Source organism: Takifugu flavidus, chromosome 7 (genome assembly GCF_003711565.1).
Source record: "Takifugu flavidus isolate HTHZ2018 chromosome 7, ASM371156v2, whole genome shotgun sequence".
Lineage (NCBI taxonomy): Eukaryota > Metazoa > Chordata > Actinopteri > Tetraodontiformes > Tetraodontidae > Takifugu > Takifugu flavidus.
In genome coordinates this window covers 16,412,707-16,439,149 of record NC_079526.1, presented here as the reverse complement: position 1 = coordinate 16,439,149, position 26,443 = coordinate 16,412,707, and the positions used below count along the sequence as shown (strand labels likewise).

At 53.4% G+C, this 26,443-nt stretch overlaps 3 protein-coding genes across 3 annotated transcripts in view; 1 reads left to right on the top strand and 2 right to left on the bottom strand.

The window, feature by feature from the left end:
* LOC130529084 (tensin-3-like) overlaps window positions 1-11,004 on the bottom strand; it is a 20,712-nt gene extending 9,708 nt beyond the window's left edge. Inside the window, exons 1-16 of the mRNA XM_057038979.1 lie at window positions 10,606-11,004; window positions 9,808-9,879; window positions 7,621-7,778; window positions 7,271-7,321; window positions 6,869-6,991; window positions 6,716-6,780; window positions 6,340-6,423; window positions 6,123-6,235; window positions 5,981-6,041; window positions 5,843-5,918; window positions 5,031-5,160; window positions 4,748-4,838; window positions 4,533-4,566; window positions 3,799-3,988; window positions 2,151-2,801; window positions 520-626 (exon numbers count right to left, since the gene is read on the bottom strand). Of these exons, the coding sequence (XP_056894959.1) occupies window positions 520-626; window positions 2,151-2,801; window positions 3,799-3,988; window positions 4,533-4,566; window positions 4,748-4,838; window positions 5,031-5,160; window positions 5,843-5,918; window positions 5,981-6,041; window positions 6,123-6,235; window positions 6,340-6,423; window positions 6,716-6,780; window positions 6,869-6,991; window positions 7,271-7,321; window positions 7,621-7,770 (1,926 nt within the window). The 5' untranslated portion in view covers window positions 7,771-7,778; window positions 9,808-9,879; window positions 10,606-11,004. The remainder of the gene's footprint in view (window positions 1-519; window positions 627-2,150; window positions 2,802-3,798; window positions 3,989-4,532; window positions 4,567-4,747; window positions 4,839-5,030; window positions 5,161-5,842; window positions 5,919-5,980; window positions 6,042-6,122; window positions 6,236-6,339; window positions 6,424-6,715; window positions 6,781-6,868; window positions 6,992-7,270; window positions 7,322-7,620; window positions 7,779-9,807; window positions 9,880-10,605) is intronic.
* Window positions 11,005-11,123: 119 nt separating this feature from the next.
* LOC130529251 (PH domain leucine-rich repeat-containing protein phosphatase 1-like) lies at window positions 11,124-23,424 on the top strand. Its single transcript, XM_057039272.1, is given in 18 exon segments — window positions 11,124-12,254; window positions 12,257-12,976; window positions 15,157-15,353; window positions 16,105-16,230; window positions 16,313-16,461; window positions 16,843-16,989; window positions 17,065-17,292; window positions 17,368-17,570; window positions 17,656-17,716; window positions 19,185-19,280; window positions 19,606-19,761; window positions 19,847-20,047; window positions 20,254-20,416; window positions 20,763-20,893; window positions 20,979-21,095; window positions 21,294-21,488; window positions 21,559-21,796; window positions 21,871-23,424. Coding segments are annotated over 18 exon segments (5,073 nt in total). The 5' UTR covers window positions 11,124-11,434; the 3' UTR covers window positions 22,996-23,424.
* Window positions 23,180-26,419, bottom strand: si:ch211-191a24.4 (uncharacterized protein LOC100150331 homolog). The gene is made up of 4 exons (XM_057039273.1): window positions 25,530-26,419; window positions 25,007-25,145; window positions 24,796-24,914; window positions 23,180-24,688 (listed from the first exon to the last, which is right to left on the bottom strand). The coding sequence occupies exons 2-4, from the start codon at window positions 25,087-25,089 to the stop codon at window positions 24,024-24,026; spliced, it is 867 nt and encodes a 288-aa protein (XP_056895253.1). The 5' UTR covers window positions 25,090-25,145; window positions 25,530-26,419; the 3' UTR covers window positions 23,180-24,023.
* Window positions 26,420-26,443: the final 24 nt, after the last annotated feature.

Below are 26,443 nucleotides of genomic sequence, written 5' to 3'. Positions count from 1 at the left end.
TGCACGAGGCTGTTTTGAAATGATCCTGGCCCAGCACACATCCAAAGGCTGGACCTGGAAAATGAGCCGGCACCATGAGGATGTGAGGCTCCAGACGGGTCCAGGTCCAGCTCCTAACACAGAACACAGACCAGCGTTCTGAGCTCCAGAAGACGTTGGTGTTTTGATCAGGAGCAGGTTAAAGATGAAGGTGAGGGTTGGACCATGACACCCGTGACGCACATTCTTGTTTATTTTATGGATGTTTGTTCAGGGGTGATGCAGTGCTGTCCCAACTGTTCCCTTTTTTATTACCAATTCTGGAATGACTGACTTGGTTTGGGACAGTTTGATTCATTCCAGGATGGTTTTGTTTACAGATAATAAGCTGAGTGTTATATGTCATCTGTTGGATGGTCACATGACCAAGAGAAACGGTTGATACAAAGCGTTAATGTCAAAAGAAATAAAGGAATTTGCACATCCAAACGTCCCTTTTATTGTGTCTGTTGGAGTTCTTGTGACCCACCCAAACCCTACCTGACTTGTGGAGCAGCTCGGGCTGTAGGTGGGGGAACTCCCCCGTCCCGGACTGCTGAGACCAGCATAGTCCACCAGCTCGCTGAGCTGCTTCTGCCGCCTCCAACCTGGAGATAATGAGAGGAATGATGCAGACAGATCAGAATCTGGAAATAATCAAAGAATCAGAATGTGGACAGGTGTGGAATGTAGGCAGGTACGTCTGCTCCTGTCTCCAGCCACAACATTTGTTGGACCAGGAGCCAAGAAGAAGTGGTGACACGTTGGTGTTGGGCTTTAGGGTCAGGGTCAGGGTCAGGGTCAGGGTCAGGGTTAGGGTCAGGGTCAGGGTCAGGGTCAGGTTAGGGTCAGGGTCAGGGTCAGGGTTAGGAGTTAGGGTGAGGGTCAGGGTCAGGGTCAGGGTCAGGGTCAGGTTAGGGTTAGGGTCAGGGTCAGGGTCAGGGTTAGGAGTTAGGGTGAGGGTCAGGGTCAGGGTCAGGGTCAGGGTCAGGGTCAGGGTCAGGGTCAGGGTCAGGGTCAGGGTCAGGGTCAGGGTCAGGGTTAGGGTCAGGGTCAGGGTTAGGAGTTAGGGTCAGGGTTAGGAGTTAGGGTGAGGGTCAGGTCAGGGTCAGGGTCAGGGTCAGGGTTAGGGTTAGGGTTAGTGGTTAGGGTTAGGGTTAGGGTTAGGAGTTAGGGTCAGGGTTAGAGTTAGGGTCAGGTTAGAGTTAGGGTCAGGGTCAGGGTCAGGGTCAGGGTCAGGGTCAGGGTCAGGGTTAGGAGTTAGGGTCAGGGTTAGGAGTTAGGGTGAGGGTCAGGGTCAGGGTCAGGTCAGGGTCAGGGTTAGGGTTAGGGTTAGTGGTTAGGGTTAGTGGTTAGGGTTAGGGTTAGGGTTAGGAGTTAGGGTCAGGGTTAGGAGTTAGGGTCAGGGTTAGAGTTAGGGTCAGGGTCAGGGTTAGAGTTAGGGTCAGGGTCAGGGTCAGGGTTAGGGTTAGGGTTAGGGTCAGGGTCAGGGTCAGGGTCAGGGTCAGGGTTAGGAGTTAGGAGTGAAATGGGACTAAAGTTAAACCACAACAGACGCTGAACGCTGCCTTGTTTTATTTGCATGGAATCCACCTCAAATCCTGACAACAGGAAACAGTAGGAACCTGACGTACAAAAACGAGGGGTCAAAGGTTAACTGGCCGCAGTAACCGTGCACGGTGCACGGCCGTAGGCCACCAGTGATTCTGGAGCGTCGGCTTCAGTCAGCTGCTGAGGAGCTCCAGTCTGAGCTGGGGTCACCCTCGGGAATCTGTGCAGGAATGCCAACATTCCTCCTCCTCTCGGCACACGACAGTTTTCCTGCGCCGCAGGTGTAAAGTGAGACGGCTGCTTCCTCTCAGAGTCCCAGTGCATGCTGGGAGATTCTGGGGCAGCGTGACGGACAGACACCCCAACCCTTTCCAGACGGGAGGGTAAATGTGTCAACACAGGTCAAACATGGCGAGGACGTTCCCGACCCGCTGAACCACGAGTCCTCGCCAGCTTCCAGAGGTCAGAGGCTGTTTGAGGTGTGAACAGCAACTCACCTTTGGACGGGAATAATCCGGAATATTCCCTGAACATTCCAGCACAGCTCTAGTTTAGCACGTTCCGCTCTTTCTTTGCTTCACCTGTTTGCTGCGTCTCTCCCTGGCTGATGCCGTCGGCGTGGAGGGAGGTGGAGCGGGACAGCGCTGAACAGTGGCTGGGAACCGGAACAAAGGTGGGGTCCAGGTCCAGAATGAGCTGGTTCAGCTGCATTATGGACTCGTCAGCATCAGCAGTTAAAGATGTCAAGTCGTCTTCTGGATCTGATGAGGTGTGGGGGTCATTGGCGGGCTCCTTCTCGGCCCCCCTCTGCACCGCCTCCCTCCCATGTTCTTCCCTGTAGATCCAGGAGTCAGGAAGGTTCTGGAGGACGGAGCCAATGCTGCTGGAGCTCAGCACTTCTGCTGCTTCCTGCTCATCACCTAAACTCTCGCTCTGGCGCTCACGCGATGGCGCTGCTCTGCTGAGGGCGGCCCCCAGGCCTGAGTCCACCGCCACCGCGTCTCCTCCTCGGCCCTGGGCAGCAAGTTCCGTCATGACCTCCAGAAGAGGCAGCGCGATCTCAAAGTCCAGCCCCCCCGTGTGGGTCGGCCCCCTCCTCCGGCCCTGTGAAGCCACTGAGAGACCCGAGTCGCTGCTGGCAGATGGCGTCCGGTCACCGAGGCTGCCAGACGTGTCGTCCTCACAACTCCGCTTCAGCAGATCACAAGGCTCCGGGTTCAGGAAGTGTGAGTCTGAGAGGACAAACGGTGGGTCAGGAAAGGGCTGTGATCCAGGGTTACACACACTTCACCCTCCACCATCAGTACGACACACTGGATGTGTGTGTGTGCACACACACACACCACACACTCACTCTCTCTCTCCACACACACACCACACACCCTAACCTGACCCTAATCCTGACCCTGACCCTAACCCTGACCCTAACCCTAATCATGACCCTGACTCTAACCCTAATCCTGACCCTAACCCTAATCCTGACCCTAACCCTGACCCTGACCCTGACCCTAATCCTGACCCTAACCCTAACCCTGACCCTAACCCTGACCCTAACCCTAATCCTGACCCTAACCCTGACCCTAACCCCAATCCTGACCCTAATCCTGACCCTAACCCTGACCCTGACCCTGACCCTAACCCTGACCCCCTGACCCTGACCCTAACTCTAACCCTGACTCTAACCCTGACCCTGACCCTGACTCTAACCCTGACTCTAACCCTGACCCTAACCCTGACCCTGACCCTGACCCTGACCCTGACTCTAACCCTGACCCTAACCCTGACTCTAACCCTGACTCTAACCCTGACCTAACCCTGACCCTGACCCTGACCCTGACCCTGACCCTCACTCACCAGATCCAGGTCTTCCTGCAGCCCACTATGAAGCACTAACGTCACTAAAGTGAATCATCCCATAATCCAGTAGAGACCAACAGTCTTGGGGAGTTTGGGTCCAAACCTGAGCATCATTCATGCGTTCACAATGACAAAATGAAGTAATAAACTCTGAATTTCAGTTTGTTGTGGATGGATTCAAGCCACCTTCTGACCTTTGACACGAGCGTTACTTTTTTAAACTTTATTAAAACACAAAAACAAGTCACATCTTCCAGGTAATGATAGAGAATTCTCTGTAAATCAATCCTGAAGGTGCCTCATCAACATTTACGCACCAGCGGGTGGAAGCAGAAGGACGAGAGGGTGGAGGTTCACCAAGGTGAGGCTCACCTGTGCGAGGGCTCGTGTTCCGTCTGACCGCCGGGTCCAGCGGTCCAGCGGGTCCAGCGGGTCCAGCGGGTCCAGCGAGTCCAGCGGGTCCAGCGGTCACAGCGGCTGCTGCTCCACAACTCTGTGCCTGCTCGCAACACACGGAGACAAAGAGGCAGCAGTGGTGAACAACACACACACACACACACACACACACACCACACACACACACACACACACACACACACACCACACGAACAGCTGATTCCAGATTTTTTTAAAAATATCTTAGATCTGCTGTGAGCGCTTCTGTTTTGTTTGGCTTCAGTTCTATGAATGTGCGTGTGTGTGGGTGTGGGGGGGGGTGCGTGTGTGTGTGTGTGTGTGTGTGTGTGTGTGTGTGTGTGTGTGTGTGCGTGTGCCGTATCTCCCATCTGAATTCCTGTCTGATGTGTGTGTGATAAGCGGGTGTTTTGCTTCCTGTCGGGAGGCCGGGGGGGTGCCGGTGGGGGTGGGGTGACGGGGCTCTCTGAACGGGCTCAATAGCGCCCCCGCCTGGTTCACATCAGTGTGTTCAACAAAATAAATCGCTCAGAAGTTATTTGTGCATTATCTTGGTTAATAAGAAACATATAAAACGCACTAATCCTAAACATTACTCTCAGTCTTTTAGAAGGTTACTTTTTTTTAATTTGAGGCGTTAATAATAATAATAATAATTACATTTAGGTCATACTGAAGTATTACACTAATACTTTATGTAGAGTAACAAACTGGTACGAGCCACAACTTTTGTGGTTTTCAACCCAAGTTAAACAGCCCAAAAGTGAATAATATCATAGTTATTACTGTCATTATACATTAGACATCCATGCACCATACTTATTACTATACGATCTGCCGCTCTTTTACAGGCTGTCTCGCTAATCTTCATCTCCAATCAAAGAAAATGGGAGAACAATAAAACTACGACTGCTTTGTGTCAGATGATCCACCTTTGATCTTTTCAGGGCTGTCAGACAGCAACACTTCCACTTTCCCATCTTCTGGAAAGTTGGGATCTGGAATATGAACAAACAGACTGAGAGAGCTGAATGTTAGCTTAGCGGGCTAGCATGTGTGTATTTCTCAGCTGCTTTGGCTGATAACGAGTCCAAGGTTAGTTGTCTGGGGATGATTTACAGCGGAGAAGCTGGCAGGTTTATCAGCCCCACATGGTCAGCCACACGTCGTTGGCAGCAGCTCATAAATACCTTCACTGGCACAGTCCAGGTCTGGCTTCAGGAACGTCAGGGCGTGTCTGCTCACGAGGCCCATGTGGAACTGAAGACGGAAGAGGGCTCGACCGCTGCCTGAATGGCTGTTTTCCATATAACAAATCACCTAGGATCCAAAATGCAAACATTTTCTGTTTTTTCTGTTAATCAACATAAAGATGGACACACTGTAGGTTCACTTCCTCTTTAGCCAGGACTGCTTCCTGTTTGGTTCTTCATTTCTACATTTAGTTTAGTCTCTCCTGATTTTGGGTTCTCTACTACCCTTCCTCGACCTTCCTGTGCCCGAGGAGCTGGTTTAGAGCTTGTTTGACCTGCTGGCTCCTATTAAATGTACATGAAAAACCAAAGATGGTGTCTTGATAACCATATACCACAGTCCAATATGGGCTTAGTCTGGAAAAGTGGGTTTTTTCAATCTTTTAGCAAACAAGACAAGTTGACCAACACAACATTTGTGTGTAACGTATCTATCATCTATAGGGTGTCTCTTTGCTTCTGTCTGGAGACACCCTGTAGATTCTATAGGGTGTCTCTTTGCTTCTGTCTAGAGACGCCCTATAGATTCTATAGGGTGTCTCTTTGCTTCTGTCTAGAGACACCCTATAGATTCTATAGGGTGTCTCTTTGCTTCTGTCTAGAGACACCCTGTAGATTCTATAGGGTGTCTCTTTGCTTCTGTCTAGAGACACCCTGTAGATTCTATAGGGTGTCTCTTTGCTTCTGTCTAGAGACGCCCTATAGATTCTATAGGGTGTCTCTTTGCTTGGTGCAGCACCAGGACTCACCAGGACGTCACCCTGCAGCAGCCGAGCCGGCCGGAGCTCAAAGCGGAGCTGGTCCGTCGGGGGGGCACTGACGGGACTGTGAACACCAACAGCATCAGCACCGTTCAGCCTCCAGCACCAGACATTCTCATCACTTACTGGACTGCAGATGTGCAGACAGCCTGGGAACCCTGGTAGATCCTCAGGAACAGTCCACACTCTGGAAGACAACAGTTCAGCGGTTCAGGTTCAACTCCAGGGCCTGAAACGTGACCCCCCACCACCCACGCCGTCCCCTCACCTCCATCCAGCCTTAATCTGGGGAGGCCGTGAAGAACGACACAGAAGAGGAACAATGGAGATGGACTCACCTTCAACCCCCCCTTTAATATGCTCCTGACCAACCACACATACCTGCAGAAGAACACAACGCACACACACACACACACACACCACACACACACACACACACACACACAGTCATATGATCTGAAATCATCCTCCTGCGTGCGTCTTACCGTTTCTGGGAGGGGGTCATCAGAGCGGACAGTTTGTTACTGTAGAACCTCCTCATGGCAAAGTGGTCCAGAGAAAGGTCTGCACTGAGAGAGGAGGGGGGTCAGGGGACGACTCAGGTGTCCTAAACCTCCTCATCAGCTCAGTGATGAAGGCTGGGTCACATGACCCCTTCAGTTCTAACAGGACTGGCTGAGATGATCAGTTCATTGATAACCCGCCCATCTATCCCCTCTCTTCCAGTGTAACCAGTTGGTCACCCTTTCTAGTTAAGCTTGCTGCTGCCCCCCGTCCCGCTGGCTCTGGGCCCGCTGGCTCTGGGCCCGCTGGCTCTGGGCCTGCTGGAGTGCTTCACCCTCATGTTGCTGCAGCAGTTACCTGTTCAACATGCTGCTGAAGTCGATGTAAGAGGCCACCAGAACTGCCAGCTGACCTTTGCCCCCCTGTGGAGAACCATCACAGGATCAGTGTCAACAAACCCCTCTGTGTGTGTGTGTGTGTGTGTGTGCGTGTGTGTGTGTGTGTGTGTACCCTGCAGTGTAACACCACCACTCGTCTAGGATGTGTCTGGAGCCACTTCTCCATAGATGAGCACACGCTGAAGATCTGGTCCAGATTTGGAGCCAAATGGTCCAACCAGCCGGTGTCCAGCACCTGGAGGAGGGGGGAGACCTGGCGTAAGTGTCCTTCACGCTCCACCGGGGTTCTCCACCGGGGTTCTCCACCGGGTTCTTCACCGGGGTTCTCCACCGGGGTTCTCCACCGGAGATCTCCACCGGGGTTCTCCACCGGGGTTCTCCACCGGAGATCTCCACCGGGGTTCTCCACCGTGGTTCTCCACCAGAGATCTCCACCGGGGTTCTCCACCGGGGTTCTCCACCGGGGTTCTCCACCGGGGTTCTCCACCGTGCTGCTGCAGGTTTCAGCTCCTACCTTGTGCTTTAGCCTGTTGAGGGCCTCGTTCTTCTGTGACACGTTGATGAGCTGATGAGAATTTAATCATTCATGTAAACAACCATTTTCAGGAGAGTAATTAAAGTATTGAACAAATCTTATTAAAATGATGGAACCTGTGAATGACTCCCAGGGGACTACTGTCATGCTGCCTACCTTTCGACTACATTAGATTGAAAGAGAAAGAATGAAGTGACCTTTAACCCCTCATTCCTTTTTTTGGAAAATGTCTTTTGGTTGTCAAAAATCACGTTTCACTTCAATCAAGTGGACCTTTGATCTGAGCTGTGATGCTTGTGAGATGCAGTGATTTTGCTGCGGTACGTCACCATGCAATTGTGTTGGTGTTTGGACTGCAGCATGACCAGGATCTCCTGCAGGTTCTGCTGGTACAGCGGCTCCGGGCACTCGGCGGGACACAGCACGGTGATGATGCGTTCAGTGATGTAGGTCAGATCGGTTCTCTGCGGTTCCTCCATGTGAGCGGCTGCAGGAGGTGGAGGAAGAGAGAACCCTGCAGGTCAGCAGATGTTCCACAACAAAAGGACTCTGACTCTGAAACCAGGGTGGGGTCACAAGGAGCGAGAAAGAGGAACTGAACCAAAACCCACGGGTTACGAGGCGTCACGGGATCCTGAGACCTCGTGAGGATGAGCCGCCCTAACCTGAACAGTTGGGGTTAGGGTTAGGCCCTAACCTGAACAGTTGGGGTTAGACCCTAACCCCAACTGTTCACTGTTCTGGTTAGGGCCTAACCCCACTGTTCTGGTTAGGGCCTAACCCTACTGTTCTGGTCAGGGCCTAACCCTACTGTTCTGGTTAGGGCCTAACCCCAACTATTCACTGTTCTGGTTAGGGCCTAACCCTACTGTTCTGGTTAGGGCCTAACCCCAACTATTCACTGTTCTGGTTAGGGCCTAACCCTACTGTTCTGGTTAGGGCCTAACCCCAACTATTCACTGTTCTGGTTAGGGCCTAACCCTACTGTTCGGGTTAGGGCCTAACCCCAACTATTCACTGTTCTGGTTAGGGCCTAACCCCAACTATTCACTGTTCTGGTTAGGGCCTAACCCTACTGTTCTGGTTAGGGCCTAACCCTACTGTTCTGGTTAGGGCCTAACCCTAACCCTAACCCTAACGGTGCTTCTCTCTCTGAGGATATTTTCAGTTCAAGATCGAAAATGAAAAACAAGACCAGCACCTTCTGACCTTGATCCCCGGGCTGGTACCCACAGAGGTCACCTCAGAGTAAGAAGGTCTTGGCTTCAAGTTGTCCCCCAAAACTAATCTAATCTAATTAAGCTCAGTCAGCTGGGCGGAGCCTCATCTCAAATTGTTTCCAGACAAAAAGTTTAATATCTGCATTTTTAGAAAAATATCAACTTCTTTAGACTTTAAAAAGAGAAGAGAAAAAAGTTTTTTCTCTCCTGAGAGTTGAGAAAACGATGCAACTTTTACATGTTGAGCTGTGATGCTGATTGACTCCATTTACTAACCCGAGTTACTTGAGTTAAACACAGAAGCTTAACTGTGAGCAGACTCAGGTAGGAACACATCTAGATAATATATATCTATAGTCTTCCATATATATAATGGATGTTCAGTCAGTGTTGGTGTTCCTGAGCACTGGGTTTCCATGGCAACCTATGACGATTGGTCTACATCTGAATTCACCACTTTCAGCTTTGTCACGCTTCTGCTTTTTATTTTATTTCCATTTTCCAGGAATCAGAGCGACAACTCAACTGGCCATTTGTCACACAGTTTGTACTGAAGGTATCTCTCACACACACACACGCGTGTAGACACACACACACGCACACACACACACACACACACACACACACAAACACACACACACACACAAACACACACACACAGTGCATGTGTAGGAACACTGCAGTTGCCACCCATTCTAATCTCCGCACAGCAGCCAAGTAAAGACGAGCCACCTCAGGGTTCAGAGTGAACACTAAACTGGTCACTGGGACTGGGTTAGTGAACACTAAACTGGTCACACTGGGACTGGGTTAGTGAACACTAAACTGGTCCCTGGGACTGGGTTAGTGAACACTAAACTGGTCACACTGGGACTGGGTTAGTGAACACTAAATTAGTCACTGGGACTGGGTTAGTGAACACTAAACTGGTCACTGGGACTGGGTTAGTGAACACTAAACTGGTCACACTGGGACTGGGTTAGTGAACACTAAATTAGTCACTGGGACTGGGATAGTGAACACTAAACTGGTCCCTGGGACTGGGATAGTGAACACTAAACTGGTCACTGGGACTGGGTTAGTGAACACTAAACTGGTCCCTGGGACTGGGATAGTGAACACTAAACTGGTCCCTGGGACTGGGTTAGTGAACACTAAACTGGTCACTGGGACTGGGTTAGTGAACACTAAACTGGTCCCTGGGACTGGGATAGTGAACACTAAACTGGTCCCTGGGACTGGGTTAGTGAACACTAAACTGGTCCCTGGGACTGGGTTAGTGGGAGGCCGACCTACCTTTCGCTGGTGCCGCACACAAACACCTTCGCAGCAGCACTCCGAAGCTTGAGAGTGAAAGTCTACGTGTGTCTGGTGGAAAACAAGGTGGAGACTCAACTTTGGGAGGGAGCAAGAAGGCGAGCAGCAGCGAGAGGGAGCAGGATCCACTGCCACCGTGCACTTTGCCCTCTGTTGGACCGTAAATGTGCAGCACTCAACTGAACCGAGGTTAGATTAGTCACTAGATTAGTCTGATCTCTGGGTCTGTGAACACAGGGGTGTTATTGGATTTTTCATTTCAGAGACAGAAGATCAGAGAACACTCCAAACCTTTGGAATTTTATCACTAAGCTGCTGTAATAACCTGCAGAATATATAGAGCACTTTTCACCTGCAATTTACATTTTAACTCACTGCAAAAAAAAAAAAAAGATAGCCTATTAAAGCCTATTAACCTGTTCATAGAAATGGTTGCCACAACGATCTTACCCTATAATTACCACTGTTCTCTGAATCAGTTTACAATATTGTATTTTTCAAGTAAATTGAGAAAATGTGACATAGATTATTTATATAGATGTATAGAAATACATTTAAGTCACATACAATGTGTGAATAATGTGTTATGTTTCATTCATCATATGGTAAACTGACAACCCTTATTTAAAAAGTCAGAATTAATTTCATGAGTATACATTAGGTTCAGGCTTTACCAGTAATTTACTTCACAAGATGGAGCCACAACTCCCTGATTATCTATCCAATTCAATCATCTTTATCTATATGTTGTTACTGGTTTGGTCTCTTTCTACTCACATTCTGACCAAGGTTCATGTGGGGGGACCTGCAACAGGTGGCCAGCCAGGTGAAGGGGAGGGGACCCTCACCCTAAATAAAACATAAAGGGCCTCGTACCAAAAAGATCTTTCGGTGGATAAATATGTTAATATTTTAAACTGTTAATCAAGTTCGCCATTGCGAAATCTTGGTTTGTATTGTAAGTTTGTAATTGTGGCACAGTAACTTGTGCTACATTCAGGCTTTCCTTAAAGTTGGAGTTTGTGCTTCTAAAGGGACTAAAGGGTTGACGGACCCTAACCCTTGACGGAATGTCCGTGTAGATTCTCACAACTTCCTTGACGGAAGTTACAGCGAGGTTACGGCGTCCTGCAGCCTGAACCAAACTCCAAAAGAAACCTTTCTCCGGTTCCGTGTCCGGGAATAAATATTTTGAAGCAAATATCTTTCCAAATTCCGAGCTTGAGCGCGAGCCCCGAAGGTGTCATATTTCATATCCAATGAGACCCCGCCCCCACCACCGCCGTGCTGTTGGCCGTCCTCTCGCCGCTCGCCAGCGCTCGCGCCTGCTACAAGCTTCCATGACGACCAGCTAGAAAAAAAGCATTTGGTCGCGTCCACGATCAGCCTGTTAGCACCTCCGGACGAGCTAACGGGTCGCTCGTGAAATGGGATGATGTAGCGCAATAACTGTTCGGACGAACTACGCAGTACCTTAGCATGCTAAGCTAACGCGGAGCCGTGCTCTAGAGGAGGCTGCAGCCGCGAGCTAACAGCCTAGCTTCGGCTAGCGTTCACCTGCGGGCGTTCTCGCTAACAACGGACGACGCTGTTATTAACGAACGGAATGGAAAGTGCGAAGGAAAATGAGCCCGTAGCGCTCTCAACTTTATCGGCACCTCCGCAGGGGGCACCTGGTTCAAGCGGTGATATTAATGCGGTGAAGCCGAGTGTCCTGACGCCGCTCTCCGCTGGGAAGAGAGCCTCCATCGGGGAGGATGACGGTGGAAGCGCAGAGGCGAAGCTCTTCGGGAAGGGACTCGCAGCCACCTCCCTTCTTCAGATAGCGATCAGAAACGGAATCTATCAGAACCAAGTCGGCAACGCGGCCAAAAATGGCACCGTGCCCGCGGGTAAGACAGCGAGCCTCTACGGTGGGAGCCCGGGCGGCAGCAGCGCCTCTGTCAACCCTCTGCTGGGCAGGAGGCGCCACAGGCACCGGAGGAACCTGTCGCTCGGAGCTCCGCCGACCGGCAGCTCCGCCGGACTCTCCCCCGCAGAGGCGGCCGGCCCCGCTCCCTCAGCCTCGCCGCTCAGCACCCTCAGTCTGGACAGGAGGACGTTTCTTCGGCAGAAGCAGTCCAAGCAGCTGCAGGCCTCGGACAGGACATGGGTCAGATCAGACCTCCGGCGGGGCTGTATTCACGTCCACGACTGGCTCACGCCCTCCTACCCACGGCCGGTGCTCTGCAGCGTGGACACCACCGCCAAAGAGGTGGCCGGGAGGCTGGAAGCCTGCAAAGCTGGAGCTGCGCTGAGGATGGAGGGTAGAACCTCTGCTTGGCTGGGCTCCACTGGCGATGCTACAGATCAGAAGGACGGACAGGACGATGACAGCGGCAGTCTGAGTGACGGTGTCGGGAGAGCCCGAGTGGAGGAGGCCGAGGCCCCCCCCACGCCAAACTCCTTCCCAATCTGCTGGGTGATAAAAGTGCCAGCAATTCCTCATCTGAGCTGTGTCTGAACGACATCGGAGTGGATTTGAGCGTAGCGGACTGGGTCTGCTCGGGTTCGGACATGGAGAGCAGCACCTGCGAGGACTTCAGCCCCGGGGCGTCCAGAAGCACAGAGCTCCAGGACTCCACGAGCGACGGCCTGGGGCTGGCCACGGACTCCTCTGCACCCAGCCTCAACTGTGACAGTGCCACAGAGGGACCCGACCCATTCGAGAGCTCCTCAGATGATCTGGACCTAAGCTCTTCTCCAACACTCTCAGCCCGTCAGTGTCCAGCAGACCCCAGCCAAGAGGTGGACATGCTGACCGATGTGGGACCTGGGCCCCGTGATACCTTGTCCACCGGTAAAATGGACACACCGCCCTCTAAATGCCGCAGTAGCTCCCAGACCCGGCCCGTAACCAGCCCAGGATCTGTCCCACCCGACCCGGAGACAGGGGGCAGCCGAGGTCGGACTGAGCCCATCAGCACGTGTCCCACCCCGGCTCTCTTCATCCAGTTGCACGGTGGGACTGTTCGGAGACTTGGAGATGACGAGAGGCCCCTGCAGATCCTGAACCAGTACCTCACTAACCTGGGGTACCAGGACCCCCCCAGGGTCCAGGCGGAAGGGATGAACCCTGAGATCGGCTGCCTGATTCGCTTCTACTTCGGTGAGAACGTCTAGATTTGACCTCAGACAGTTACCTGTGAGGCTGACCGGGGGGGGGGGGACGACCTGGGGGGGGACGACCTGGGGGGGGGGCGACCTGGGGGGGACGACCGGGGGGGGACCTGGCGGGAACAACCTGGGGGGACACCTGGGGAGGACAACCCGGGGGGGACCTGGCGGGAACGTGGGACGACCTGAGGGGGGGACCCCGCGGGGGACCTGGCGGGAAGGACGACCTGGGGGGGGGGACCCGGGGGGGGGACTTGGCGGGAACAACCTGGGGGGGGGACCCGGGGCTCCGATCTGCCTAGGAGCGCTCTCATTGTGCGCGCTCGTTGGGATTGTTGACAGTCGCTGTTATTGTCCCCATTGGACCCCCCAGCGCCTGTGGGGGGGGGCACAACATTATGAGGCCTGTTTGTCTTCTGCCTGTTGTTGTTGTTGTTGGTGGACAATGATCCTGTTTTAGCTGACGGGCAGCCAGAGGATGGAAACAGCCACCAACATCTGGGATGAGCACAGCTGGAGAGGCTTCTAAGCCTGTTGGACACGGCCAGGGTTAGTTAGTGCACGTGCACGTTTACTGACTCCAGCTGTTCTGTCAGTGCACGTGCACGTTTACTGACTCCAGCTGTTCTGTCAGTGCACGTGCACGTGCAGGTTTCCACACCTAAAGCGAGCTCCACCGTGCTGGGTGTGTAACAATAGAAGTCATTGTCCAGAGTGACATCAGTGCACCAACGTGCACGAGTGCTGCTCCCTCTGAGTTACCATGGAGAAATACACTGCATCTGAACACACACTGACACACACACTGACACACACACACAGACACAGACACTGACACACAGACACTGACACACACACACACACACACTGACACACACACACACTGACACACACACACTCACACACAGACACTGACACACACACACTCACACACACACTGACACACACACACTCACACACACACACACAATGTGCAGACAGCAGGAGAAAAGCCAGAGTGGTGGACCTCAGATTTCACCTGCTCAGTCTTTCAGGACTGCAGCACCCAGAGGTCACTGCTCCACCTCTCCAAGGTTAAGGACTCATCTGAACACCCCCCCCCCCACCTAAACCATCAGACACTTCTTCAGGCACTAAGAAAGTTTGGGCGGTGAGAGGAAACCATTGCTGCGTGAGGAGAGGCAGGATGTTCTCTATCGACAGTAAGGGAGGGAAGGTGTGAACCGCCTGTGTCTGAAGTCCTCAGCCCAGGACAGGGTGGATCTCTATGCTACACATTCCACATCATTGTTGAGTCTCCAGAGTGGGCTTGAGCTTCAGCATCTCGTCAGGACCGTGGTGCCTCCACATTGAGAAGACTGGAAAGATAATGTCCTGAGGGGTTGATGCTGAGGTTCTGACAGTTTTATTCAGGCTTGGTTGGGTCCATAAAAGCATCCGACCCTACAAAGTCTGAGTGACTGCAGCATGCAGATGGTGCAGGGTCTGGGTGACAGTCAGCAATGGGTGACAGTCGTTGCTGGGTGACAGTCAGCAATGGGTGACAGTCATTACGGGGTGACAGTCGTCAATGGGTGCCAGTCATCGCTGGGTGACAGTCGGCACGGGGTGACAGTCGTTGCTGGGTGACAGTTAGCAATGGGTGACAGTCAGCAATGGGTGACAGTCGTTGCTGGGTGACAGTCAGCAATGGGTGACAGTCAGCAATGGGTGACAGTTAGCAATGGGTGACAGTCGGCACAGGGTGCCGGTTGGCTCTCTACACGCCCGACCTGGCAGCAGTCAGGCTGCTGGAGCTGGAGGCTGATGGCACCGTCACACCTGAGTGGCTGCTCGCTCCAGGTGTTACAGTCACCTGACGACACGGAGACCAAGACTGAAGATTGGTCAAGAAAACATTCACTAACTGTGTGTGTGTGTCTGTCTGTCTGTCTGCCTGTCTCCCTGCCTGCCTGTCTGTCTCCCTGCCTGTCTCCCTGCCTGCCTGTCTCCCTGCCTGTCTCCCTGCCTGCCTGTCTCCCTGCCTGCCTGCCTGTCTCCCTGCCTGCCTGTCTCCCTGCCTGTCTCCCTGCCTGCCTGCCTGTCTCCCTGCCTGTCTCCCTGCCTGTCTGTCTCCCTGCCTGTCTCCCTGCCTGCCTGTCTCCCTGCCTGTCTGCCTGTCTCTCCATCCAGGAAAGCCTCGGACGGTGGGCGGCTCTGAGCGTGTGCAGCTTTCGGGGGTGTTTAACGTCCGGAAGGGGAAGCTGGCGCTGCCAGTGAGCCGCTGGTCGAGGCGTCAGGTGACCCTGAGTGGAACCTGCCTCATTGTTTCTTCTGTCAAACACGCGACCACCGGAAAGATGCACATCCTCCCACTCATCGGAGGAAAGGTACTTTTCCCAGCTTTCTCTGCTCCAGTCCCTCCTGGAACTGTCCCACCGCAGATCCCCCCGTGTCCTGATGCCCCCCCATGGTCATTGATGATCACGTGATCATGATGATCATGTGATCGAGCTCATTGCTGCTAACCTGTCTGGAAACATTCCTCCACACAAACTGGTCCCATGAACAGAAGCAGCAGGAAACTGCTTTAGTCAGAGCTGGTGAAATATCTGTGAAGGGTTTCTAGTAGTGAACCAGACGCCCAGTTTCACTCTGACTTTGCTCTCAGATCTTTTTAACTTGTCGTGCAGCAGCGTAACTGCTGGATTCTGTGGATTCTTGTGGCTGGAGAGGAAAGAAAGATGTTTTTAGCAGATTAATGGAAAAGATGCAGAATAACACGGACCTGGAACAGAGCCTGGACCAGGACGTGAGAAGCTTCTCGGTGTCGTTTGTCTGCCTGCACGCAGCCACTCAGAATGCTAACACCTCCAGAACCTGGTTCTGGTTCTGGAACATCCACAACACAGCTTTAAACATGTATTTTCTTCTTCTGCTGCTTCGTTCTTCCTCACATTGAATGCTCCTCAGAACTTCTCGAGTGTCATTTGAGAAGAGCTGTGGAACACGTTTTCATGATGAATGGACCTCTGTATGTGTCTTTGGTTCCCCAGCAGAGACCAGGACGGCTGCACTAAGACCTGGAAATGCTGCTGCAGCAGATTGAGGGAGAATCCTGACTTGAGTTTTGTGCTGCAGGTGGAGGAGGTGAGGAGGCACAGCCACTGTCTGGCCTTCAGCTCCGCCAGCTCTCAAAGCCAAACCTACTACGTCAGCTACGACTCGTACACGGAGCATCTCCGCTGGCACCGGACGGCCTCAAAGGTACCCTGCGGGTGGTTCTGCCTCCTCAGGAACTATGTGGGCTCCTGTGCAGCCTTCTGCCCCTGACCTGTGTCTCTGTCAGATCGCGTCCCAGAGGGTGAACTCCGTCGACCTGTCCTACTGCAGCTTGGAGGAGTTGCCCCCTCAGCTCTTTTACAGCCAGGATCTTACACACCTCAATCTGAAACACAACTTCCTGTCCCTGCACAAAGGTGTTCCAGCCCTCAGCAGGTACCAGCCTTCGCTCCGTCTGTGGGACTGACTGACGTGGAAGCTTCCTCGTCACACCGTCACCTGGGACAAATACTGAGCCAAGAATGTTTCTTTAGGTTTCATCTCAGGAGATGGGACAACACCATTGGTCTGCTAGTTAATGCTGGATAATTTAACCAATGTGTTATTTTGTCTTACAAAACTCTTCATGCGGGACTTTTTAAAATTAATTTTGTTGCTGCAAATCTTACATTTCTAAATAGCTAGATTTGTTCTATAGGAAGGAGTAAAGCTCATATTTCAGTTTCTGCTCCAGTGACGTGTTGGCTGTGTTATTCCAGTCATCTGATTATCAGACACTTACACATTTGTCCTTTTCTCCTTTGTCTTCATCTCAAGGTTTTATAAACTCAGAAGTCTGAGTCTGTCCAATAATGCTCTGCCAGAGTTTCCTCTGGTGCTGTGCCACATGTCTTCACTCACAGAGCTCAACCTGTCTGGAAACCAGCTGCTGACTCTGCCCGCTGATGTTGGAACCATGCACAGGTGAGTGGAGCGACCAGCAGAGGGCGACCAAAGGTCACCTCTGTCCTCCATTCATGGCCCTTGCTTTGTGTCCAGCCTGCGGACTCTCCTGCTGGACGGGAACTTTCTCAGCTCTCTGCCCGTGGAGCTGGGCTCCCTGGAGGGCCTGACCTACCTCGGCCTGTCCTTTAACCACTTCAGCTGTGTGCCGCCTGTCCTGGAGAAGCTCCGGGCTCTGGAGAAACTCTGCCTGGCAGGAAACCAGCTGTCTGTCCTGGACCTGGCTGGACTGCAGTGGCTGTCTGCACGGCACGTTGACCTCAGGTAAACGGCTCGACCTTGTGGCACAACAGGACCACAGCTATGAACAATAAGGCAACACTCCCTTTGACTTTTCAGACTGAACCGGATCCAGAAGGTGACCTTGGGAGACCCAGAGCAGCTGGTCAACATCGTCCAGTTGGACGTGAGGGACGCAGGACTGCAGGAGCTGGACGTGCGAGCGCTGAGCAGACTCGAGCTCCTCCGCTGTGACAGGAACCGTCTCTCCCTCCTCAGAGTCAGCGGCCACACCCTCAAGAGCGTGCACGTGGCGCACAATGGTACTAATCGTGCTTTTGCCTTTCGTGGTGTCGACGGTGAGTTGTGGTGAGACTCCAGTGTCTCATGTTCATGTTGTGTTGGCAGAGCTGACGATGCTGGAGGTGCAGCCAGAGCCAGAGAACCTGACTGATGTGGATTTGTCCTGGTATGAACTCCTCTCCTCTCTCCTCTCTCCTCTCCTCTCCTCTCTCCTCTCTCTCCTCTCTCCTCTCCTCTCTTCTCTTCTCTCTCTTCTCTCTCTCCTTCTCTCTCTCTTCTCTCTCTCTTCTCTCTCTCTTCTCTTCTTCCTCTCCTCTCCTCTCCTCTCCTCTCCTCCTCTCCTCTCCTCTCCTCTCCTCTCCTCTCCTCTCTTCCTCTCCTCTCCTCTCCTCCCCTCCACCACCACTACAGAGGTGCTGCTTCTGAATATACCCCTCCACGCGTGTGCAGTTGGGGTATTTATACCAGCGATGTCACCTGTGACCCCTGGATGACCTGCAGCAGAGTCTCTCCCAGCCATCCCAGGCTCACCTCCCTCTATCTTTCTTGGAGCGGTGAAACGTTGAGCCTGTGCCTGAGGCTAACTCCAGTCCGTGACCTCTCTCTTGAGGTGTACTTTGTTGACTCGTGCGGTGTTTTTCCAACTTTTGCTGGTGGTCGCGGGAGCGCGCCAGTGCCCAACATGATTCCTTGCTAGGGGTGGCAGCGCTTGACCTTCAGGTGAGTTGATTGTGTATCGACTCTGTGCATACGGTCCGTGGTCTGTGACCGGAGGTTGATCTCTTCCCCTCAGAGGCATTGACCCACTGTCCTCTGTGGTTCTCCTTGGCCTTATGGACCAGTCCTCTAGGCCGGGGGGGCCCTGATTCCTGCTGTTCTATAGAGCCTGTCCCTACTGGCAGGCTGGATCAGGCACCTGGCACCGTGCACTACGGACTGCAGGAGCACCAAGCACTCCTCTCCAGTATGACAAAGGGTGGGAATAGTTTTCCGACTGGTGCGTGACTTGGGATGAGGACCCTATACGCTGCTCTGTGCCAACTGTTCTCGACTTCCTTCAGTTCCTGCTGAATGAAGGGCAGTCTCGTTCAGCACATGAGGGTTGGCAGTCACTCTGCGGCTGAGCAAAACTATTCTCCCTAAAGTGCTGTCGCAGCACGGTGTGACCCCCCCACCAAGGAGTTCACGGGCATCACCAGGCACCTTCTCCACCAGATTCTACAGGGTGGACGTGGCCACAGCCGACCCATTGGCTGTGGCCCTGCAGCCACACTGAAGGTCTGTAAGCCGGATTTCTCATGAGTTTTCAGGCATAAGTCCACCAGTGCTTAACGCTGCGCCTCTGGCGGTCAGCAGGGCTGCATTACAATGGAAATGTATGAACGCTGTTACAGTTCTGTGGATCCTGAACGACCGCCACACCTCTCTGGCACTCGGACTCTGATTCTGTAGGAAGTGAGGCTGGAAGCTGCCGTCTCCTTCAGGTCATCTCGTGGTTATGAGTGGCATTGTTGGTATAAATACCTGATGGATGCATGCGCAGGGCAAATATCAGTGCTTAAATCTCTGCCTGCGGTGGTCAGCAGGCATTCATGGAGCCACAGCTCCATTCCTAACTCTTAGTTCTATTCCAGGAACCAGCTGCGGTGTGTCCCAGAGTGGCTGTGTGACAGCAGCAGGCTGGAGGTGTTGGACGTCAGTCACAACGCTGTAGCAGAGCTGCCTGTGAGGTGAGCGGCCTCAGCCCCACATCAGTTTATGCTGATCTCATCACACAACGCTGCACTAGAGCCTGTTACCATCTTTCACCACTGAGGATTAGTCTTGGCTTCGTTAGCCCACCTTGTGCTGGCTCAACATGTGATGTGATGAAGCTTTTCTTCTCTTTAGCCACTTTATACCTTCAGAACTCCGCAGGCCCCCGCTGTGTTGTTTGGTGCAGTGAATGTTTGGTGACCCTTCTCTCTGCTGTGGTGCCGACCCTCTGCCTGTGGGTCAGGCTGACAGGACCGTGCCGTCAGTCCTCTGGCATCTCTGTGTGTTTGCTTGCTGCAGGCTGATGTCCGGCAGGAGTTTAAGAAAACTGCTGGCAGGATGGAACAAGGTGAACTGGTTGGCTGAGAGGATGGAACGATCCCAGCTGGAGGTCCTGGACCTGCAACACAACCATCTGACAGATCTCCCACACAATATATTCAGTAAAGCCCAGAGGTGCTCACATATGGTCTTTTTCCAAACTGCATGTGTCGTGTTCCTGGAGACATTGATTCCAGCACCTACTTTGTCTTCATCACAGTCTGCGATACTTAAACGCGTCAGCCAATCAGCTGGAGAGCCTCCCTGCAGCCAGCCTATCAGAGGACAGCGGCAGCAGCCTGGAGGAGCTTTACCTGACCAATAACAGCCTGGCGGACAAGTGTGTCCCTCTACTGAGTGAACATGGACGCCTCAAAGTGCTGCACCTGGCTTACAATCAGCTGCACACCTTCACTGCCAGGTAAGCCTCAGCACCAGTGCAGCTTCTCATGGTGCCACTGGGCGGAGTCCTGTCAGGACTGGGATCACTGGAGACCTGTCAGGACTGGGCCGCGGGTACTGTGTCATCTGTTGGTGGCCAAATAAAGCCTAGACTCATGCCAGCCACGACATTTACAGCTCCCATCTGCCAGCAGACTGACCAACGTCTGTCTTCACCTCCTGCAGCAAACTGGCCAGACTGGAGCAGCTGGAGGAGCTGGAGCTGAGCGGCAACAGGCTGAGAGCCGTGCCCACCACCATCCTCAGCTGCCAGCGTCTGCACACGCTCTCGGCCCACAGCAACTGCATCTGCACCTTCCCAGAGGTGCTCCAGCTGCCTGAGATCAAGGTCTCGCTCTCTCACACACACACACACACCACACACACACACAACACACACACACACCACCACACACACACACACACCTCTCACACACACACACCACACACACACACACACACACACTCACACACTCACCCACACACACTCCACACACCCACACACTCACACACACACACTCACACACACACACACACACACACACACACACTCACACACTCACACACACACTCACACACCACTCCCACACACACACCCACACACACACACACACACACTCACACACTCACACACACTCACACACACACACCACACACACACACAGATGTTGTGATGACTGTCTGTTCCTCCTCAGTGCATCGATCTGAGCTGTAATGAGTTGAATGAGGTGAGTCTGCCGGAGACGCTTCCTCCAAAGCTGCAGGAGCTGGACCTCACCGGGAACCCTCGCCTCATCCTGGACCACAAGAGTCTGGAGCTCCTGAAGTATGGACCAGAACCACTCTGCAGCACAGACCACTTCTCTCTGAAGCAGCTGGGTGACGCGTTGTTCTCTTCACTGTCTCTCCAGTAACATCAGATGTTTCAGGGTGGATCCGTCACCTTCAGCTCCGTACGTGAACGAGCGTCACGGCGCTCCTGCCGTCTGGAGCCACGGCTACACTGAAGCCTCCGGGGTGAAGAACAAGTCAGTCCTGTCTCTGCTCTCCTCAGGTTCTGCAGACCTCAGTCATTAGTTCCGTTTGACGGATGGTGACTCTAAAGCTGCCCTTCCTCGGTCTGAGGTTCAAAAGGGTTCACCTCAAGTTCTAATGACAGACTTTTGTGTTCCATCCCTAATTTCAAGTGAGCGGTGTTTCCTAACCACTGGTGTTCTGCTGCCCAGGCTGTGCGTAGCTGCTCTGGCCCTCGACAGCTTCTGCGGCATCCGTGAAGCTCTGTACGGTGTCTTTGATGGGGACAAGAATGTGGAGGTTCCCAACCTGTTGCAGTGCACCATGGGGGATGTGTTGGCAGAGGAGCTTCACAGGAACCAGAGGCAGGAGGACTACATGACCAACACTTTCCTCACTATGCAAAGGTACGTGGTCCAGTCTGGGTCGGGAGTCGTCAGAATTCTGACCGCACGTTGTTGGGCGGCTCTCTGACAGGAAACTGGGCACGGCGGGTCAGAGGATGGGCGCTTCAGCAGCTCTCTGCCACATCAGACACGACCCCGTGGCGCCCAGTGAGCACGGCGGCTGCTTCACCCTGAAGGCCGCCAACGTGGGCTGGTGCCGGGCCGTCCTGTGCCGCGACGGCAAAGCCGTGCTGCTGTCGGTCACGCAGACGGTGGAGGACGAGGCGGCGTACCGGAGAGTCCGGCAGCACAACGCCGTCATCACCGAGGTGACCGTGACCGTCCTGCTGCACCACCGCGTCCAGACCATCAGCTGTCTGAAAGTTCTCTGTTCCCTCTTCAGGACAACAAAGTGGGCGGCGTGACCGGCTCCATCGGGATCATGGGCTACAGCTTCCTGAGCCCGTCCGTCACCCCGAGACCTCACGTTTGCACAGTGACGCTCATGCCACAGGATGAGTTCTTCCTTCTGGGCAGCCGGGGCTTGTGGGACTTCTTGTCCCCCGATGAGGCGGTGGAGGCGGTCAGGAACGTTCCGGACGCTCTCGCCGCTGCCAAGAAGCTGGTGACGCTGGCTCAGAGCTACGGCTGCTCCGACAGCCTGAGCGCCGTGGTCGTCCAGCTCAGCATCACCCAGGACTGCTGCTGCTTCTGCGAGCCTCCGCCCCCTCCGCCCAGCCCGGGCCTGGCCACGCACAGCAGCGCGCACCCCTTCCCAGTGGGGGAGGGGCTTGCTCTGCCAACGGCCTCCTCGGGGACGGGGACGGGGACGGCGAGCGAGCTGAGCAGCGAGGTCAGTCTGTCAGAGATGAGCAGCGAGGTGGGATCGACAGCATCCTCAGAGGAGCCGCCCTCACATCCAGAGGCCCCGCCCCAGCCGGCTCCGCTGGGGCGGGCCGGCGCACGGAGACCCGGCTGCAGGGGTGGAACCTTCCAGAGGCAGTTCTCCGGAGCGCTGTCGGACAATGGCGCCGACAGCGAGGACGAGGAGCCCATCCTCGGCGTCTTCTCTAACGGCAGCCGTGTGGAGGTGGAGGCCGACGTCCACTGTCTGCAGCGCCATGACGGCGGCGCCCCTCTGACTTCAGTCCCACCCCCTGCTGCCAGCGCTCTCCCTGGGCACCCCCCTTTCCTGCCCTCCCCATCACCGTCTCCCTCCCCTGTTCTGCCCTCCTCCCCCACCCTCAGGGGGGAGGTGCAGTCGGGGAGTCTGGGCCGCAGGGCTCGAGCAAACGGCTCTGTGGCGTGCCAAGGACGGAACCAGGACCTGATCGAGGAGGCGGCCGACGCTCCTGCCAGGAAACAGGGGGGGTACTTTAGTGCCCCCGCCCAGCCAGACCCCGAGGACCAGCTCATCATCCCGCCGGAGCTGGAGGAGGAGGTGCGGCAGATCATCCAGCAGCAGCAGCACGAACAGATTCAAATGCACAATCAGCAAAGCAACAGCTACTGCGTCACGCCGCTGTAGCCCCGCCCCACGCCGCTGTAGCCCCGCCCCCTCTGGGCATCTGGCGTTTCAGTCAGGATGCTGCTGACTTTACTTTTCTACTTTATTTTATGCCCCTTTGAGACACAATGCAATTTTTTATAAAACCTTAAGTTGAGTAAAGCCTCACACTGTTTCTGATTCTTACGTCTTTATTTTGAAGCACTTTTTGCTTTTTATCCAGTTTTGTTTCATGGGACTCGTGGACCGTCGGGCTTCCTGTCTGTTACTGTTGAATGTGTTCAGGTGACCTGCTCACAGTCAAGCGTACTAATATTCTCTGAGAGAAAAGAGCATTATTGCAGGTGACTGATGTGGGCGTGGCCAATGACGGCGAGAATGTTCTTAGAACCGCGTCACACCGAATCTCACAAGAGAACAACTTTGGTTTAATAAATCAGCCTTTTCAGACGTGCCGACTCATCTGGTGCTTGTTTCCACCTGCAGATTCCACTCTTCTCACACCTCATTTGTTTCTGTCTCATAAGCTACAAAATGAGCCATATGAGCCGTAATGACGTCATCGTTGGCAGGACAGCAGCGCGGATGTATTGCGGGTGTTGCGCCCCCTACAGGCCACTGGTAGAATCCGTAATAACTCAGAATCGGTTTTAATTCAAAAATACAAAAACACAAACTAAGCATTCACGCTGTTAAAAATACAAACTTGAATCCTTGCACGAGGCGACAATCTCACAAGACCGCCTGACACAAGTAGGAAAACAGGAAATTTAAGGAGAACTCACGACAGATTCCTCAGAGGCTGCAGGGTGCCTCTGTTCACCATTCATTCATCCATTCATTCACTCATTCACCTCATGGTCAGAACAGGAAATCAAGACTGAAGTCAAAACGTTTTATGTCTTAACTTTGAGGCAATGTGATCCCAAAAACTATTGATCAGACAGCAATAAAAGCTAAGGAACAGAGGAGTCCTGTTCCTGCCAGGAAGCGCGGCTCCGTTTCCGTCCCTCCGGTGCTGCAGCGCCACGGCACCGGACCTGCGTCCTTCACACCGAGGTGGTCTCTGCCCTCAGGGGGGCGCTCTGTGGCCGCCCTCGGCCTCGGGCTTGCTGTTTGTCCGCCTCTCTGCGTTTACGCTCCTGGTGATGACGCTTCACTCGCCGGATGGTCTGGACCGTCAGAACGACCCCGACGCCGTACAGGATGGCCGTGATGAGCCCGAACAGCGCCACGGCTGCGTCCGCCCCGCTGACATCACAGGTCATCCAGGTGTACCCGTTGCGTCCGTAGATCCTCTCGCGCTGCTTACACACGTCTGTGGCGTTGACCCCGATGACGAAGTGCAGGTAGAGCCCCACGGCCGCCACATACGCCACCGCCCCCGCCGCCTGGAACACCAGCGCCCCCAACAGAAGCTTCCGGGACATCAGCTGGGGGGGTTTGTTCCCAGCCACCACGAAGAGCAGGGACACCACCCCCAGTGTGAGGCTGAAGGCGAGGCCGCCATAGATGCCCGGCGCCCTCATCTGGCTGTACTGCATGTCCAGGTCCCGGGCCTGCTGCAGCTCGGTGCCCTGCAGGTTAAAGTTGGAGTTGATGTCAAAGCCGCCGAGCCCAGCGGCCGAGGACAGGCCCGACGTCACCAACTGGGCCGCGACCACACAGATGAGGACCAGGCTGTTGGTCAGGACAGCGCAGATCAACACGATGCCTGCACCAGGAAAGAAGTCGTGATGAGCAACAGGTCGGCAGAGGTGCCTGAACGCCTCAGAACCAGTCCGTCCAGCGGCGCCGATCACGGGTTGGGGCGCGACTCACCTCTCCTGGAGCAGATGTTAGTACATTTAGAGCCCTGGTGGTCCGCTTGACGGGCGTCCCGCACATGTCTGGGGGGCAAGTCTGCTTCTCGGGGGAAGTACGGGGGTCGAGAGGAAGACCTGCACGTGTCAAATAGACCAAGAAGCTGAAAAGAGCCAGTAAAGTGCTCAAACACACCACTATTGCCTGGGTGTCAGAAACAGCAGCACACCTGTCCGGGGACGGCTCCCTGGAGCGTCGGTGCTCTCCGTTCCTCTCCCGGTTCCCCCGGTTTGAACGGTGGGGTTGGCTCATAACTGCCGGAAGCGGCGAGTTCAAACTTCAAAGGTAGCTTCCGGTTGATAGAACGCCTGTTGAACAGGTGAACGCGGAAGAGAACGATTAAATGTTAACAGGTAACATTGACAAACAAGCCGAAAACGTGCCTATCTCACGAATAAAGCCATTAAAACTGAAACACAAATTTGTTGATTCCAACTGGGCGACAAAGACAAAGATCGTCTTTTGTAGCTTATAGAAGCACAATGCTAACTAGCTAGGATGGTCGCCCAGCTAAAAACTGCTGACCACTGATGGCTGGAATTAGAATAAGACGTTTAACTTGTCGTGAACTTTCCATTTAAAAACCTGGAAGTGCAGCACAATCACTGAAACATAAAACAGTCCTGCAATCCGTCACTGTTGAAAACAAACACGAAAACGTCTTTTTTTTTAAAGTCTAAAGTTCAACTCACTGTTTGTCGGTGACCGAAACCAAATATTAAGTTACATTAAGTCATTGTTGGAGCCTTAAATGGCTTCGTGGTTGGTGTCGGGAGTGCAGGTCCAAAATGACTCCACCCGAGCCGAAGGAGGCGGAGGAAGCTGCGGCTCCAGGTAGGAGTCGGTTTCAGGTAGGGGTCGGTTTCAGGTAGGAGTCGGTTTCAGGTAGGGGTCGGTTTCAGGTTGGGGTCTGTTTCAGGTAGGAATCGGTTTCAGGTTGGGGTCGGTTTCAGGTAGGAGTCGGTTTCAGGTAGGAGTCGGTTTCAGGTTGGAATCGGTTTCAGGTAGGAGTCGGTTTCAGGTTGGTCTCCTCTTCCAAAACCACTAAAAATGCGTTTCTTACTGTTACAGGCTACAAAAGTGCTTTATGACATTGGACAGAAATTATTTACCAGCCATAATGGACAAAGGAAAGTTGGACAGTTTTATTGAACCAAACTAAGGAATATTGGCGAAAACAACAAGTTTTGTGGGTGTAGTTGAGTAATGTTGTTATGTAGCGTCTGTTAAAACGTAGGTGAGCGCGTCTAAGCACCTGTCCACCGGAAGTCTTCTTCTTCTTCGTTTACTTTATTTCTGGTTGTGTTCTGTTGGGTGTACTCTGCCGCCCCATCAGGTTAGTGTTGGAATCACATAAACATGGTCGGAAATAAAATGAGGATCGCCTTTACTGTTTGGTGCCATACGAGGAATTTACCACGACTCATTAACTAGTCATTGCCAAACACGCCTGTATGTTTTCTGTTTACTAGATTTTACTATCTATACATGTAAGAAACGCATCTAAAAACTGTGTTTTTATAACCAATGTCAGGATTAAATATTTACGGTTCAAGTATTGATATTAATCTAGGTATCAACTACTAGAGTTGCAGGTTCCCCCCCC

Excerpts from the sequence above, each read along its gene's own strand:
- si:ch211-191a24.4 (XM_057039273.1), bottom strand. The coding sequence starts at position 25,089 with ATGAGCCAACCCCACCGTTCAAACCGGGGGAACCGGGAGAGGAACGGA. Across the intron at positions 24,915-25,006 it reads AGGGAGCCGTCCCCGGACAG|GTCTTCCTCTCGACCCCCGT; the intron begins GTGTGCTGCTGT and ends TGACACGTGCAG. Across the intron at positions 24,689-24,795 it reads TAACATCTGCTCCAGGAGAG|GCATCGTGTTGATCTGCGCT; the intron begins GTGAGTCGCGCC and ends TTCCTGGTGCAG.